General features: G+C 40.2%; 1 protein-coding gene across 1 annotated transcript in view; it reads right to left on the bottom strand.

Moving 5' to 3' along the window:
* The window catches only part of FIG4 (FIG4 phosphoinositide 5-phosphatase), a 168321-nt gene that overhangs the window by 132648 nt on the left and 17651 nt on the right, over positions 1 to 18022 (bottom strand). The window contains exons 2-3 of the mRNA XM_065401050.1: positions 2153 to 2251; positions 28 to 151 (exon numbers count right to left, since the gene is read on the bottom strand). Of these exons, the coding sequence (XP_065257122.1) occupies positions 28 to 151; positions 2153 to 2251 (223 nt within the window). The remainder of the gene's footprint in view (positions 1 to 27; positions 152 to 2152; positions 2252 to 18022) is intronic.

The following is an 18022-nucleotide window of genomic DNA, read 5'->3' as shown; positions in this document are numbered from 1 at the left end:
CCATCAAAGAAATAACAAGGGGATTACCTACGACACCGAAAGCAGAGACAGCTCGAGATAACCCAGAGGAGCCCTTCTGTCCAATCTTTGTTCTATTTCCCAGATCTAGGCGGCCAAGAAGTTCCCTCACCTCTTGTTGTGTGTACACATGCTGAAAATATAAATGCATATTGAACTTATTCTTTTGGTTATCAGTGCTACTTTACATCACAGAATAGTGGAGTTTATTTAATTGCACAGTTCTGTTCTGAAAAGTGACTAAAGAGAATATCATGGCTTCCATTGTTTATTGACTCTCAATTTCATAACATATGTGGTCAAGATTACAAAGCAAAATTGTATTTTGGGAACTGATCTCCACTGTCAAGCTTGAGTCCAAGATCAAGCAGTCTATAAGATAGCCATCACCTAGTCCACCACAGTGATTGTTTTAAATTATTTATTAATTAATAAAAAGTGTATTTGTTTTTATCTTGTTCAAATAAATTAAATAATTGTATCTGATAATTTAATACTTTTCTTATCCTAATTTGTCTCCTCATTTCTAACAAAACCTATCTGCATTAATCGCCATTTATTGAAGTGCTAGGACTTTTTTTCATTGGAAAGGGGAAAAATCCTTCTGCCCTGCATACATCCCACCATGTGGTCACCTTGTGTTTTCTGTACTTTAACTGCATTCTGTAATTGTCTTCTTAGACAAATTATTTTGTAGAACTAGGGTCTATGTGGACATTTATGTCTAGGGCCCTACCAAATTCACAGCCATGAAAAATGCACCACAGACAGTGAAATCTGGTCTCCCCCCCCCCATGAAATCTCGTCTTTTGTGTTCTTTTATCCTAAACTATACAAATTTCAAGGGGGAGATCAGCATTTCTCAAATTGGGGGTCCTGACCCAAAAGGGAGTTGCTGGGGGGGGGTCACAAGGTTATTTTAGGGGGGTCATGGTATTGCCACCCTTACTTCCGCACTGCCTTCAGAGCTGACGGACGGAGAGTGACGACTGTTGGCCAGGTGCCTAGCTCGGAAGGGAGCGCCCCACCAGAAGCAGCACAGAAGTAAGGGTGGCAATACCATACCATGTCACTCTTACTTCTGCAATGCTGCCTTCAGAGCTGGGCAGCTGGAGAGTAGCAGCTGCGGACCAAGCGCCCAGCTCTGAAGGCAGCAGTGCAGAAGTAAGGGTGGCAATACCATATCATGCCATCCTTACTTCTTTGCTGCTGTTGCTGATGGGCTGGGCTCCCGGCCAGTAGCCACCACCCTCAGGTCACTCAACTTTGAAGGCAGGGCCACCATCAGCCGGAGCACAGAAGTAGAGGTAGCAGTACCGCAACCCCACACTACAATAAACTTGTGGTTCCCCCCTACCCCAAAACTCCTTTTTGGGTCAGGATTCCTACAATTACAACACCGTGAAATTTCAGATGTAAATATCTGAAATCATGACATTTACGATTTTTAAAATCTGATGACCGTGAAATTGACCAAAATGGACTGTGAATTTGGTAGAGCCCTACTTATGTCCATACAGAATTCCACTGAGAGGAATGGTACAGTACCCAGTGCAGGCAGTTCTCTTTGCAGGATTGAAGCCTCATGCCCTGATCCTTCAAAAAAACATGCATATCCATAACTTTATACACATCAGTATTCCCACTGAAGTAAAAGTAAGGAAGTAATCACACATGTTTATGAAGTTAAGTAGATGTGTAAGTCTTTGACGGGCTGGGACATTACACCATAAAATCCTTGGGGGCAGGGACCATGTCTTACTCTATTCTGTACATTACCAAGCTTTGTTGTCTGTTGCTCGTCTTGCTTCAGATGTGTAAATGATTTCAAACCAACTCCTAGCATTTAGCTAAGCAGTAGTTAAGCAAGTTCATTTTGAATTTCAGAATGACATAGCTGAACATAAGACAAAACTCACATCTATTACTTGACATTAGGAGATCACAGTTAGCAGAAACTGCACAGTTAACAGAAACTGAGTGTCATGGAAGTATGATGTAGTAGGATGACACATTTGTACTAAGATAAAAGTTTGGCTATCTGCTGTTTATGTAGGAAACAAATCATATACATGTGAAATTCAGAGCATCGTGAAATACTCATGAGTATGTTTTTCAGCTGTTCTGAACTTACCTTATCATCAATTATAACTAAATCCGTCGGTTCAGTGCGATCAATTTTCAAAACACGATACTTGGTCTCTGCATGATTACTCCCAACAAGAAAATACCGCTAGGTTTAAAAAAAAGAAAAGACTATATTGTACAAGAAAGAAACCCCCCAAAAACTATAAACGTATCAACAATAGCATTATATAGCTATAGATTAGCTCGATCTTAATTAGATCAGATAAATTTGTAAATGGTATTGTTTTAGCCATCAGCATTTCAGGTACATTTTGTATGTTTCATGAAAATACTAATCAATCCCCAACACTTAAAAAGCCCCTTAACTCTCCAGTTCACAGCACAGAGGGAAGAAAACCAATTTAAATCTGGAGAAAGAAAAGCTGGCAGCTGTGTGGAGAAGGAAAATACAACTTACATAAAAGAGTCTGTCGCCCCGCCCCGCCCCGTCCCCCCCCCGCCCACCTAGCCATCAGGGAACTCTCTGAAAAGTCAGCCTGCTCGCATGCTTTAGTGGCGAGGCTATAAGACAGAGGTGGGCAAACTATGGCCCGCGGGACCGTCCTGCCCAGCCCCTGAGCTCCCAGCCGGGGAGGCTAGCCCCTGGCCCCTCCCCCGCTGTCTCCCCTTTCCCCGCAGAGCCACACCACCGCGCAGGCAGCACTCTGGGCGGTGGAGCTGCGCGCTCCTGCCAAGCAGAGCAACAGTGTGTCTGGCTCTGGCCGGCGCAGCAGCCAGACATGCTGTTCTGCATGCTCTGCTCAGCATGGTAAGTGGGCCGGAGGGTTGTATAAGTGGGCCGGGGGACCCCGGGGGGCAATCAGGGGACAGGGAGCAGGGGGCGGTTGAATGGGGCAGAGGTTCTGGGGAGGGGGGCGGTCAGGGGACGGGGAACAGGGGGGGTTGGACAGGCGTGGGGTCCCAGGGGGCCTGTCAGGGGGCAGGGGTATGGATGGGGTCGGGGCAGTCAGGGGACTGGGAGCAGGGGGGGTAATAGGGGGTTGGGTCCCAGGGGGCGGTTGGGGAAGGGGGTTCCGGGAGGGTGCAGTTAGGGGACAAGGAGCAGGGGGGGGTTGGATGGGTCGCGGCTCTGAGGGGGGCAGTCAGGGGGTGGGAAGTGGGAGGGGGCGGATGGGGGCAGGGGTCAGGCTGTCTGGGGAGGCACAGCCTTCGCTACCTGGCCCTCCATCCAGTTTTGCAACCCCAATGTGGCCCTCAGGCCAAAAAGTTTGCCCACCCCTGCTATAAGATGAAGTTGGTGAACAGTCCTAAACAAGTCAGTTGTTTTTTCCAATAACCTCCCAGTTTAAAGAGCTTAATAGAAACAGTATCTGTCTCTCTGTAAAGTACTTTAAACATGGAAGAGGTGATGAGAGAAACTGACTAGAATGCTAGTCAACTTCACTCTGTAGTCTTCCACATCTAAAGCATTTCTGCTTTCTTGTAGACAGACAACACTAGCTCCAATGCCATCATAACAGGAAAGGTATAAGAACCTAAACTGATTGATGTATATGAGGGTCAGAGTGGGGGGGGGGGGGGAGGAGAGAGGAAAGACAAGAGAAACTCAGAGACCAAAATGGAGACAGAGAAAGGGGGAAATGCAGAAAGAGAAACTGAAGGATATGGAGGGAAAGAAATAAAGGGCAATAATACTGTCGTATCTTTGTTGTCCATTTTTTCAACTTAGTGACTCTGAATATAAGAGTTACTAAGATGTTAGGCCTTGATCCTTCAAGGAACTTCACAAGTGCAAGGATCTGTCCATGGGGAGCTCCTTGCAGGAGTAGGGTGCCTTAAGTTAATTATTAAAGGCCAAACTACACCCTTGCATAAAAACTTCCTTTCATGTCAATTGCAGTTATACAGTGTACTGTTAATACATGACTCCAGTTTTATACCCTCTCACCTCAGCCCACAGATTAACTAAAATGTTATTCAGTCCTTACCACCAGAAGAATTTCTTCACATCATTGGTATATGCTGAACACTCAACATAGATGATAGCTAATTTAAATAATGATGAGCATTTTTAAGATCTGATTCTGATGGCAGATTTAGAGGGAAGAGCATTGTAAAAGATGGACATCTACGTATCCAAGATCAAACTAGAAACACTGATTCCTTGGGTAGGATCAAATGAAAAGATATAAGAGAAGTAATAAAGTATCAGTCAGGCAACACAAATATTCTGATGGATAGATTTCACTGGTAAAAAAAAAAAAAAAAAAAAAAAAAATCTATATTTAAGAACATTCTACATACTATGCTCAAAAATTATATGGGCTTATTAAAAAATGCCTATTTGCCAGGATCTAAACATTACAAAGTGAGAGATCCACCAAAATTTCAAATCTTAATCCAAAAACAAATCTTTAAAAATTTAATTTCAACAGTACTGATAATTAAGAAAGAACTACATTTTTAAAAAGAATGCTATTTATAATATTTGTATTTCTACCTCTTAAGTGAAATGTGAAAAGAAAGTGAACATTTGCACTGTACTCATTACGTGACAAAAGGGTAAACTAAAATTGAATTATCTTCTACATTTAGGGTAATTAACAGTAAGTGCAGATTACAGGACTGGCTTGCTGTAGGAAGCTCTTGTTTTGCTAATTCCTTCCATCAGTACTGTCCTAAACACAACAGGGTGTAGCTTTTAATAATGCTCAGCCTAGTAGGAAAACATGATGAAATCATGTGGCTCTACTCAGCCTTGCTCTTAACTTGAACAGTCACATGGATTTAAGATGTGTGAGGGGGATCAACAATAAGATTTACATAGTGCCCGGGTATCAGAATTCATATGAGCTAAACAGTGAAGATGAACAAAAAGTTTGTTTTTGAAAACAAACGCACAAATTTAAGTCAAAATATTTAAATTGAAATTAACAGAATTTAAAGTCCTATTCAGCATTCTCTACTCCCCCCCAAAAACTCCATCTGGTATCCTGGTACCTAGGTATTACAGTGTATATCGCATGGTTCTCTGCAAAAGGGTTTCCACTTACAGAACTGTGCCATAGTATGTGTGCATGTGGTTCTTTACTATTAGGATTACACTAGTCCACCAAGCCAGAACAAACTCTCCTCATTTAAATCCCCCTTGAGAACTCAATTCCACAACTTCCACACTGCAAATAGATCAATTTTAGTCACCTTATATCTTTAATTTTTATATACAGCAAACACAAACACAGAACCACCAAGACACACACTTGCCTAGACTGACAAACCATGTGATCTTAACACTTCCAACGCTTATTCTCATTGGCCCTTTACCCCCTACTCTGTATCACCCTCACTTGTAAAATTTAGACTGTAAGTTCTTTGAAGCAACTATCATATCTTTCTTTGCTGCGAAGTGTCTAGCACATCATGGGTGATTACAGTGGCACGAAAGTGCCAATGCAGTTAGGGTATGGTCACAACATTTTAAAAGGTTAATGTTTTTAAGTCCCCTAAAATGGACATGCTTAGTCCGATTTCTTAGTAATGTGGTGTGCCTCTGGAGGGTGGAGCATAGGTTTAGTGACCCAAAATTTGAGTCCTGTGAGCCAGAGTTTCCAGAGATATAAGCCGTGAAAACAATAGCCATTTTAAACAAGTTTTTAGGGTTTTGTTTGTTTTTGCGCAGACCTAGAGATCAAACTATTGACGTGATGGTCTCAATTTGTTACGTTTTACCCAAGGTAGCACATGGCACTCACTAAATCTTTTGGGGGTCTGGCCTGGTCTACACTATGAAATTAGGTTGGTATCTAAGTTCCCTCTAAGCTGCGTGGCTACATAGCAGCCTACTAAGCACCATGCAAGTTCTCAGGGCTGCATCAGGGAGAGGTGCTCCTCTCCCAGCCCCGGACCTGCCGCAGTGGGGAGAGGCGCCTCTCCCCCACAGCCCAGGTGCTGCTGCTGCGGGGACAGAGTGCTGTGGGGAGTCCTCTCTCCCCACCGTAGCCCCAGGGCAGCCTGCTACCCAAAACCCTCATCCCCGGCCCCACCACAGAGCCTGCACCCCCAGCCGGAACCTTCACCCTCCCACCCCAGCCCTGAGTCCCTTATCCCCGGATCCACCCCAGAGCCCGCACCCCCAGCCAGAGCCCTCACCTCAGGCCTGAACCTCAGCCCCAAGCCCCAGCTACTCATCCCTGGCCCCACCTCAGAGCCCACACCCCCAGCCAGAACCCTCACCCCCCCACACCCCAACCCTGAGCCCCCTCCCACACTCTGGACCCCTCGTCACCACCCCACCACATGAATTTTGTTATGTGCACCAATAAGGAGGTGATGTGTCACTCATCACCTCCATATTGGTGCACATAAAATTCACTCTGCAGATGCATGGGAAAAATTAGAGGGAACACTGATTGGTACAACTATGCCGCTCAGGGATGTGAAAAAGCCACACCTGAGTGAACAGTTAAACTGACCTAGCCCCCAGAGTAGACAGTGCTAGGTCAACATGAGAATTTTCCTGTCAACCTAGCTACTGCCGCTCAGGGTGGTGGATTACCTACACCAATGGGAGAACCCCTCCCATCAATGTAGGTAGTTTTTTCACTGAAAAGCTACAGCAGTGAAGCTGCACTGCTGCAGAGTTTTAAGTGTAGACAAGCCCTGAGAAGAGTATTCAAGAAAATGTACATTTTTTGCACTGTGTATGCACCAATACAGAAAAAAGGCTAGAGGTTTCCATTACCACCATTTTATATTCTTTAAAGCACAACTCTTGTAAGTACTCTAAAATCTGAACAGTGAAATTGGTGTGCTTCATGGGGCTTGGGGAAGCTTTAGTGATCTGAGTTACAGCCCCAACCCCCTCTGAAAAAAAAAAAAAAGTTTTATTTTGCTGCCTTGTAGTGTTAAACTATTAATGACCAAATGAATCACGGACCTCTTGATTGCGATGAGGTCACCCTTCAATTAACATAAATAAGGATAAATTAATCACAACCCCACATCTACGACAAAAGGAGTTTTGAGCTAAGTGGCTGGGGGTTGCCACAATTTGCGAGTTTGGGTGGCAAATTTATTTTGGGTGGAATATAATCAAAGTCTTCAGTGGGAAAATAATTAAACATCAAATGTTTCCTGGGAGGGGCTGAAGGAGTAGGGAAGAGGGGTTTGAGGCTGCAGTGAGGGGGGCTGTGGGGAGCAGAAGCTCTAACAGTGGACCCGAAACCCGCTGCATCCTTCAGTGCTGCCAGTAGACACTCACCCTCCTTCATCCCCGCCACCATGAACCCCTAACACTTTTCCACTGTCACACAGTTGTCCTCTTCTCCAGGCACTGGATGTGAGTTAGGTTACAGGAGGGGGGAAGTAACGGCAAAAAAAAAAAAAAAAGTTTGTATAGTGATGAATTCAGGGAGATGCATTCAGAGGCATGGTTGGAGAGGTGTGCCATACCAGGGCCAGTGGGGCACAGCTGGGGGTGGGGAGCAGAAGATGACTCAGTATGCTAATTGTGGGATATGATATGTACAACTGCCTAAATGACAGCTAACTCTTAACAGCAACATATCTTTTCCTGTTCAAAGGTGGTGGTATGTCATCCCCTTGCAGAACGATGAGTTGAGCAAAACTCAAAGTTGTGAAAACCAGAAAATGCACAGTTAAGGTTGTTCATGCAACTTTAACGCTGCTCTCTTTCAGGAATGCCTGAATACACCCCACTAACACACATACCTTTACCCTGCCAATACCACAGTTGGCACAATAAGATTCAGAAGGTTCCAGATTGTGGTGTACACTCACTCACTAACTCCCCAGAAAGAATATCACACACATACACTTTAAAAACCACATCTTAGAGCGCCACAGGCCAAGGCGACTAAGTGCTATATACATAGAGGCATTTCTCAAAGAGGATAGAGGACAGGTGGCATGAGCAACCTTTTTTTTTAATCCTTTACTAGAGTTAGATGGAATCCTGTGGGAGAGAGTGAATGAGTTGTAAAAGGAGATAAAAAGCTCGTACAAGAGAATGTTGTGACACTGGCAGACAAGGTGGCAGATCAACTGAGGCCTCAACTGAACACTGGCCAACACAGCTGGAAACCAGTCTAGCTCACCTGCATGTTAGCATTGTTAGAACAGATGTTAAGTTTATAAGAATATGTTTAAGTGTTTAGACTTTATGAAATGCTTACAGGATGCTGCATGTAGTAATCTCATTTAGAACATCTGTACCCCCATGTAATAACATTATATTGAGTGTCTGCATTATAAACCTCTGTACTTGTGTAAGTCAAACAGGTCATCAAATGTAAAATGCTGGCTTCCTACAGAAGGTGTTGCCCACCAAGGCGGCCTTTGAAACCAAATGAGCCATTGTGAAATATCAAAAAACAAAGACTTTGTTAATTGCTCCCCCCAACACCCAGGAATAGGAGACGTGCATGTGGACTCGTTCCATCACTCTGAACTCTGGGGAAAGGGAATAAAAATCCAGGACAGGAAGAAACTGGATCTCTATAATGCTTGGACTTTGGGGAGGGGAAGATTTCTACACATAAGCAAGAGATCCCCAGTGCTTGGTCTGGGTTAGCCCTAGAGAACATATGGAGCATGCATATTACAGCAGCTTCGATTACGTTTTGAAACCTAAGACAGTAATTCATTTGTGTATGTTACCTGCTTTAACCTTGTAAATAACTCGTTTCTTTTTCTTAGTTCATAAATCTTTAGTTAATTTATTATAGGATTGGCTACAACTGTTGTCTTTAGTATAGGAGCTAAGGTGCAATTGAACTGGAGTAAGTGACTGGTCCTTTGGGACTGGGAGTAACCTGAATATTGTTGTGATTTTTGGTGAAGGGACATCTATCACGAAGTCCAGCTTGTCTGGGTGGCAAGACTGACCAGAGTAGCCCAGGGGACTGTCTGTGACTCCATGTTAAGGCTGTTATAGTGGTTGCAGAATCCACACTTGATACTTGGTTGTTGAAATCTAAGTATAGAACTCACGAACAGTTTGGGGTTTATTCCCTGCTTCACAATCACTGTAAAGTTGGTACTTGTGCTCCCGAGCCACTCCAGACACCTTGATACTATGTATGGGGAGCAATTTTTTGTTTCAGAAAGTGGACGTAGTAACCCGGAGAACAGCCATTTTAGACTTGATTCAGAACAACAAAGAGGTATTGAAAGTGAATCTGAAGGTAGAAGGCAGCTTGGATTAAAGTGATCATGAAACAATTTTATTATTCTAAGGGAATAATGGGGAATAAATGGCTAGGCAGTAGTGCTGCTGAAAAGGACATGGGGGTTAGCGTTGCTCACAAATGTAATATTAGTTAACAATACGGTGCAGTTGCAAAAAAGGCTAACATTCTGGGGTGTATTGACAGATGTGCCGTATGTAACATAGGAAAAGTAACTGTCTTGTTCTACTTGGCACTGGTGAGACCTCAGCTGAAGTACTGCATCCAATTCTGGGTGCCAAACCTTAGGAAAGATGTGGATAAACTGGAGAGAGTCCAGAGGAAAGAAACAAAGGCGATAAAAGGTTTAGAAAACCTGGCCTATGAGAAAAAGTTAAAAAAAACAAAACAGACATTTAGTCTTGAGACAAGAAGACTGAGGGTTGACCTGATAACAGTCTTCATATATATTAAGGGCTGTTATAAATAGGACAGTGATTAATTATTCTCCATGTCCACTGAAGGTAAGACAAGAAGTAATGGGCTAATCTGCAGCAAGGTAGATTTGGTTAGATATTAGGAAAAACTTTATAACTATAAGGGAAGTTAAGCTCTGGAATAAGCTTCCAAGGGGGGTTGTGAAATCCCCATTATCGGGTTTTTGAAGAACAGGTTGAACAATACCTGTCAGGGATGGTCTAGGTTTACTTGGGCCTGCCGCAGCACAGAGAGCTGGTCTTGATGACTTCTTGAGGTCCCTTCCAGTCCTACACTTCTGATTCTACATTTCAGCAATTGTGGGGCTGGCATAGTAAAAGTATGCGTGTTAAAATGGCTTATTGGGGCACTGCTGAAAGAGGGCAGAGTTAAGGTTGCATAGCCAACATTAGCTGTGCATTTCCTGGTTTTCAGACGTTTGAGTTTTGCTCAACTCAACATTCTGCAAGGGAACAACATACCACCACGCAACTTTAACTCTGGTTTAATATGGGATTTTTATTTTGCCATTGAATATACAATAGCAAACAACAGCCTATACAGCTTGTGCAGCCGACAGAATGTATATAGGAAAAAAATTATCTCCAGAAGGTAACACTGTCTTATGGCAGCCTCTGATAGAGGATCCTCCCTAAATAATAGAATAAGACAATCTTGGGGTCCGTGTCCACAAGTTCAGGAGTCAGGAGTCAAATAAATGTTTCTGACTCTCTGTTATAGGGGCCATATATATTATACACACTGGAATACAACATATATGCCAAGACAAAGTGAGATAGAAATAGATCTGCAAATAAGGTCATTAAAGTTCAGTTACAAAGACATTTTTTCATTAGAAAGTTTCATTTTTCTTTATAGTATGTATGATACAATTTATAAAAACATAAAAATTCCCCATTCTTAGTTCTGCTTTTCCATATCTACACCTCCCCTACCAGTCTAGACTGAAGCAGGGTGGATAAAAATCAATGATTTAAAAAAAAAAAATTAAAAAAAAAATCGGATTTTATTTAAATAGGTTTTTCCCTCAAAAAGCATTTTATAAAAAAAAATTCTATCTAAAGATTGTTTTAATTAAGATACATTATAAATCAAAAATATCTCATCATGGAATAGGGATTATAAATTATAATTCTATAGTATGAGAATATATTCATGTAATGTTTAAGAAAAGTTTTGTAAATGAGTTCCAATAGTTCATGGATTAGGAACCCAATCTTATGGGGTTCCACAGGCTTCTGTATACATTATTTAGGTTAATCTTTCTATCTACCCAATGGGACTCAGTGCTCAGTCTAGAAGATACCATCAGAGATGCTTAGTTTTGCAGTTCTCAAACTGTGGATGGGTGTCTCCAGAGATAACATGCTTGTTAACAGCAAAAATGTTTTTAAATAAATAAATATAATATAGAGGTGAGAAATAACAGACATCAGCCCTATTGTCCCTCTGCAAATTTGTGTACACAGAGTCAATCCCCTACCTCTCTCTAAAAGTACAAAGTTTCAAAAAGTTCAATGAATAGAAGATTGTTGAGGGTGGAATAGATCTGGACAAGGAGAAGAAGTCTGGAAATAAATGTGAGAAGGGAGGGACAGGCAGTAGAAACAAAAGTGAAACTGTTTGAGCAGCATATTCCAGAAGTCTTGAGGTCTTTGAGTGTAGCCTTCATTGATTTGAGGTCTACCCTACCATTCTCTCACTAGAAGGGAAAACCTATAATGGCATAAAAGAGACCCAGTTTGGGAATATTTTAATGAAGTTCCTCTACCTGTGGGTAAGACAGGCATGCGTGCAAAATGCAAACAGTGTAACAAAGGAATGCAAGGCCTGGTTGCCCAAATGAAACAACATCATGAGAAGTGTTCCTTCTCAGGAGGAATCTGCATTGAAGATGATAAAGGAACGTGTCTGAACATGCAGGATCTTCAGGTTGGTAAACTTTTTTATTTCGTACTTCTTTCTTAAGGACTGCCTGTCTTCCTTCTGGACTATTCTTGAATTCTCATGTTTGTGCAAAAAATATAGTTGCATCTAAAATGATAGTACCACAGAGTAACAGTTGTGATAAAAAATAAATAGCTGAAATAGGCAGATCTTCCTTTTACAATTTCACCTTTAAAGTAGTACTGAGTGTCAGTGAATGCAATGAGTAATACTAAATGAGCAGTATGGTAATAATAATTAAATAACTGCATTGACTTATTTTGTTTAGGAGAATCCATCCTCAACATACAGGATTCTGAAGACTATCCACCTTCAAGATCACCATCATTTTCTATAGTTTCAGAGTTAGCTGCCAATGATAGTGTTTCAGTCACATCATGTATGTCACATAGCCACAGTATATCACCTGTAGCAAAAAGAAAAAAACATCTCCATCATCCAGAAACAACCATAGATAAAAGAACAGGAGTACTTGTGACACCTTAGAGACTAATCCATTCTATGCATCCGAAGAAGTGGGCTGTAGCCCACGAAAGCTTATGCTCAAATAAATTTGTTAGTCTCTAAGGTGCCACAAGTACTCCTGTTCTCTTTGCGGATACAGACTAACACGGCTGCTACTCTGAAACCATAGATAAGTTTGTGATAAGAATCAGCAGATTACAAAAAGAGGTAATTGATGAAAAAATTGCCCAGTTTGTTTATGCAACAAACTCTCCTTTCCGTATGACTGAGAACCCAAACTTCATTAACATGTTTCAGTCATTAAGACCAGGATACAGTCCACCCAACAGAGCAGATGTCGCAGGCAAATTGCTGAATAAAGTGTATGAAAGAGAAATTGAGCAGTGTGCGAAAGGTCTAGAGGGTGAAATTGTTAACCTGAGTCTTGATGGATGGAGCAATGTCCCTAATGATCTTGTTGTATGTGCTTGTGTGACAACAGAAGAAGGTAATGTCTTCCTTACAGAAACAATTGATACATCAGGAAATGCACACAGCAGAATACTGACAAGAAATAGCAGTAAAACTATAATAAACTGAAAAAAATTCAAATGTCTAGTACACAGCTTGGTCACAGACAATGCTGCAAATGTATCCAAGATAAGAAGAAATTTAGAAGAGTGAAGAGAGTCCCAAGCTAATAACGTACGGTTGCAGTGCTCATTTGATGCACCTCCTAGTCAAAGACTTCAATGTTCCAGAAATAAAGGCTAATGTTTTTGAAATTGCAAAATACTTCCATAAAAAACACTTTGCAGCAGCTGCTCTGAAAAAAGTGGGAGGAACCAAGCTAACTCTCCCACAAGACGTGCAATGGAATGCAGTAGTGGACTGTTTTGAGCACTATATCAACAACTGGCCTAATCTGATGATAGTTTGTGAACAAAATCATGAAAAAATAGATGGCATTGTCATAGCCAAAGTTCTCAACATTGGACTTAAGAGAAATGTTGAACACAAGCTGAGTACCCTGAAGCCTATTTCTGTAGCCTTGAACAAAATGCAGGGAAATAGCTATTTTATTGCTGATGCTGTTGAAATTTGGAAGGAACTGAGTGAGATCTTAAAAAGAGAAATATGCAATGACAGAGTTAAATTACAAGCATTAAAAAAAACGAATGGGACAAGCACTATCTCCAGCTCATTTTCTTGCACATTTTCTCAATACTCGGTACCAGGGTCAAACCTTAACTGCTGAAGAAGAGGAGTTGGCTATGACATGGACATCCAGAAATCATCCCTCCATAATGCCAACTATAATAAACTTCAGAGCTAAGGGTGAACCATTCAAGAAATATATGTTTGCTGATGATGTTTTAAAGAAAGTCACACCAGTGAACTGGTGGAAGTCACTTAAGCACTTGGATTCAGAGACTGTTGAAGTGATAATCTCACTTTTAACAGCAGTAGCTTCTTCTGCCGGTGTAAAAGAATATTTTCTTCCTTTGGACTAATTCATTCCAAATTGAGAAATTGTTTGGGACCTGAAAAAGCAGGAAAGCTTGTTTTTCTTTTCCAGATTATGAATAAACAGGAAAATTATGGTGAAGATTACTGAGTTAGCTGCAGAAGCCAATATTTTAAGTTTCTCATGTTGACCTGGCTGACAGTCAATTTAAATTTTTTTTAAATATTTCATTTAACTATTTTAGTTAAAAACAATTTTAACAAAAACAAACCTGATTTTTAAAAACTTGAATGTTTAACTAAATTCAAAAATTCATATGCTTGTTAAAATATTATGTTTGCTGTTGAAGAAAAAAATCCAGAATACATAACGTTGTTGTTTTAGTTAAATAAAACAATTTAAATGTCTGTCTGGTGGTGTTCTCCTCCTAATACAGCATGGCAAGAAAATCCTCCAAATATTAATGATTAATCTATTGAATTGGAGATAGTTCCCTTCCCAATGACTTCATAAATATCTGATTCAATTACCTTTGGTAAATGAAATAACTAAACAATCATTCATTTTCTGATATAGCTGTAAAACTAATCTGAAAAGTTTTCAAAATAAATCACTTTAAAAATGTATAGTGTGGATCTTCTAAAAATGAAACCTACATCTATCTCTGAGTTGTGAAGAATATGTATTAAGGTTAAAACAACCAACAAGAATGCACTTTTATGTAGAAATCCATGATTAAATTGAGTCTTCTTGACTAGTGATTTAAATCAATTTGATTTAAATCAAATCCACCCTGCACCCAGGGATTGGCAAATTAAGCATTTAAAATAACAAGTATCTACAAATGGAACACAACCAGAACAAGCTTAGAATTTGGCCTTAGAAATTCGGTGTCAAGGTAGAGACCTGTTTGAAGCATGTAATATGCTCGAGGAGGATGCCCTGAAATTATCTAGAGACAGAACAGACATGAAGCTGTCCCCTCTGCCACAGCTCCAGTTTAATAATTCACAAGGTCACCCACCTTCCGAAGACAACACTCTAAAGAAAAAAATGCAAAGCCAAGAGAAAACATTTTTATATAGTTCTCAGACACAGATATGAATATTATATTGATATAAAAAGAAGTTGTTTCGAGGACTTCATGCAACACTTTTTCAACACAAAATAAAAATCAATGAAGCAGTTTAAATTCCTGGTCCAAGGAGACTAAGACTTTAAATACCAAAACCCTCAAAGAGAACACCTTTGATGTAAGACTAGAGATCCAGGCAAAACAGGGCTTTAAACTTTTCTCAAATACCCCAACTATAGCAAGAGGTCAATATGAAAAAAATGACATGCTCCCCACGAGTGAAGTCCAGGACAAATACCCTGATCTAAGGCTGTATGAAGAAAGAAGAGGTGATCAACCACATCTCAAAACCTTCTTCCTGTTAAGTTAAGGAGTCTCCAACACTATTTCTCTCCCCAAGTTTCTTTTTTTGGATCCTCCTCCCCTATGATTGCCTACACTGCTGTTCATAACTTTCATAAAAAACTGTGGAGTGAGACAATTTTTGTCAGTTTCACAGCTGTCCATAAGGCTCTGTATAGCAACTTCATAAACTCTTTTTAATTTGGCTGCTGCTTCAGAACAGCAACAGAGGCTTGGGAACGATGGCAGAGAGCTGTCTATCTGAAGACTGAGGAAGAGCAACCCTGTACTCATTTACATTTAGAAGATTCTCTTTGGAATCGTAAAGGCTGGAAACTTAATTTTAAAAAGCAGCCAGCTTCTGAAGAAACTGATGATTTAAGCTCTCCTGCTCACCAGATAGTTTCCCATTTTCCATTGGTGAGTAGTTGAATGAATTTTTAGGTGAGTAGAGGTAATGTAAGGAAAGAGCATGGAATATCTCACATCCTAGGAATCCCACAAAAGACAAAGATATCTGTCAAGATTTGTAGAAGATTTAATCCTTCAAATGAATATTCCTGACTATAAGAGAGTACCTGTTGGAAAGAAATTAATGTGATAAGAAAGGGAAAATACCGGCTGTATTACTATTTTAAGCCTGTCAGATGTATAGGACAGGGAAGAGTCTTAAAAACAATAAAAACATCTAGTGAGGCAATAAGTAGAGATGAAAGAGACAGCTACGGGATTTTGGGGAAGGTCATTGAGGTTATGCTGAGGGATGCCTACAAATAAACAAAACCAGCCAACCAACACCAACCAGCCAACCAAAACCAAACCACCAACCAAAGGCTTCAAGAGCTCCAAAGGCCAACTCTGGGCAGATGTTGGTGGACAAACTGAAGGGATGTGTAAAGTGAGTTGAAAAGTTGATCCAATATGTGTTAATAAGAGGCCAAAGAAAATCATAGTAGTAACTAATCACTTTCTAGAGTACTTCACACTAAATAAAAAAAAACATGAAGGTATTTTACTGGGTTTCCAGGGGGAAAAAAGTGACAGCAACACTCAACCAAAACCAACAGAAGAAATGTACTACAAAAAACTATATCATCCAATATCACTGTGAACTACACCGTCAGTAACTGCCAGATCACAGGAAAAATCTAATTCAATATTGTTAAATCCTGAACAACAGAGGTGTCAACAAAAAAACCTCATTTGATCTGAACATTTCTATTTAGAAATATCTACCTTCTAGTCTTACCAAACACAACAAATTTCCCACAATGTAAAATAAAAGTTTCAATCTTTTCTCCCCGTTTTCTATTTACCATTGCTTAAAAGCAAATATTCCACTCAATGTATTTTTGAGGGTTACCCTTTACCTCTCTGTACCTTAGTTTGCCAACAAATAAAAGGCATACAACAGTTTCCTCATTGGAGACACTCTCTCTCTCTCATATGAGAGAGTTTATTATTGTTTGTAAGACATTTTCAGATCTTTGGATAAGAGATGCTATATCAGTGTGAAGTATTATTACTATAACAATTCTAGCATGGCTGCACGCAGGAGACCAAAACACACTAGTGAAATGGATTAGTCCCCACGAACTCACTACCAAGAACGCATTATTGCTTAAAATCATATGCATCTTAAAAGACAGTATTATACAAATAATCCAGAGACAAAAACGAAAGGTGTGATATAAGGCTTTTGGTCATACTTGGCTTGTTAAAGTTGCATTTTGTTGCTGTTCTTATTGGAATGACCTTAATCAATCAATATAGATGAGAAAAAAGAATATGACGGGATCTGTCAATTGAATTAAAGATCTTTCCTTTCTCCGTCTTCACTTGATATATGGAAACTTGCTCACTACATGAAAGATGATTGAACATTAGAGGACATTTTATCTGGAAACAAGATGGAGAACATCCACCAGAATTTCTGGACTTGATCTGAAGACTGCTACTTTGGACCAAGATTTTCAGAACTTGGAGCCTAAAGTTAGGTTTCTAAACAAGTAGCTCCTAGTGAAGTCATCTGTAAGAGGCATCACTGTAGTCCAGCCCACTATAATTTTTCAACTTTTCTATTGTTTAAGCATAAACATGCATCTACTTATACTTTTTCTAAATCTAGCAGTAACAAAAAAAACAAAAAGTGATGCTTCAACCAGCAGGTGCTTGTTCAGATGAATAAATTAGTGAAAATAAATAAGTGGGTGTATTAATTGTGTTAATGGATGACACACAGTAGGACTTGAACCACAGCAGTGACAGATGCTATAATTTAATTTGCCACCACATGACTATCAGGGAAGAGTCAGAACACAAAAGAAATTACTAAGACAACAGTGAATGTGTAACACAAAACTTATTTTTTTTATTAAGAGATCGAAACAAAAAAAGATCCAGGCAGAACAGAGCAGTTGCTGGACACCTATATAAGATTAAGATGCTACCTAAAATAATTTAAAAAAATAAAATAGACTAAGGCCTATACTTTAAGAAACTTATAGTTACTATAGTTTCATTACTTGACATTCAACTCCCCCCATCCTAACAAGTTACCTCATAAAGTACCACGAAAAATCTCTCCAGTCATTACAAATGAGCCTTTGAAGATTTTGGAAGTTCTGTTTTGAAAATGAAAATGGAAGAGTTTCTAATCAAATAATTCTTTGTCCAAGGTACTACTCCAATTTACGGGGGGAGGGGGAAAATCACAAATGGAATTCCTCCACACAGATGTTGCAGAAATAAGCAAGACAAAAACGAATTGTACTGCTAGCAACTTTCTTGACTAACAGGAAGGACGGCAACAATAAAGAGAAATAAGAATCCTTATGTGATGAAGTGGGGAACCTGAACGTACAACTTATGAATTCCATCTGATAATGGGGGCTCTTTGTATGTATCTGTGTCAGACTGCAAACTCCATTTTGACTGTGGGGTTAGTGGTCTTCT

The sequence above is a fragment of the Emys orbicularis genome, chromosome 3 (assembly GCF_028017835.1).
Source record: "Emys orbicularis isolate rEmyOrb1 chromosome 3, rEmyOrb1.hap1, whole genome shotgun sequence".
Lineage (NCBI taxonomy): Eukaryota > Metazoa > Chordata > Testudines > Emydidae > Emys > Emys orbicularis.
Note: the sequence above shows the minus strand (reverse complement) of the source record. Positions and strands in the feature narration are given on the sequence as shown.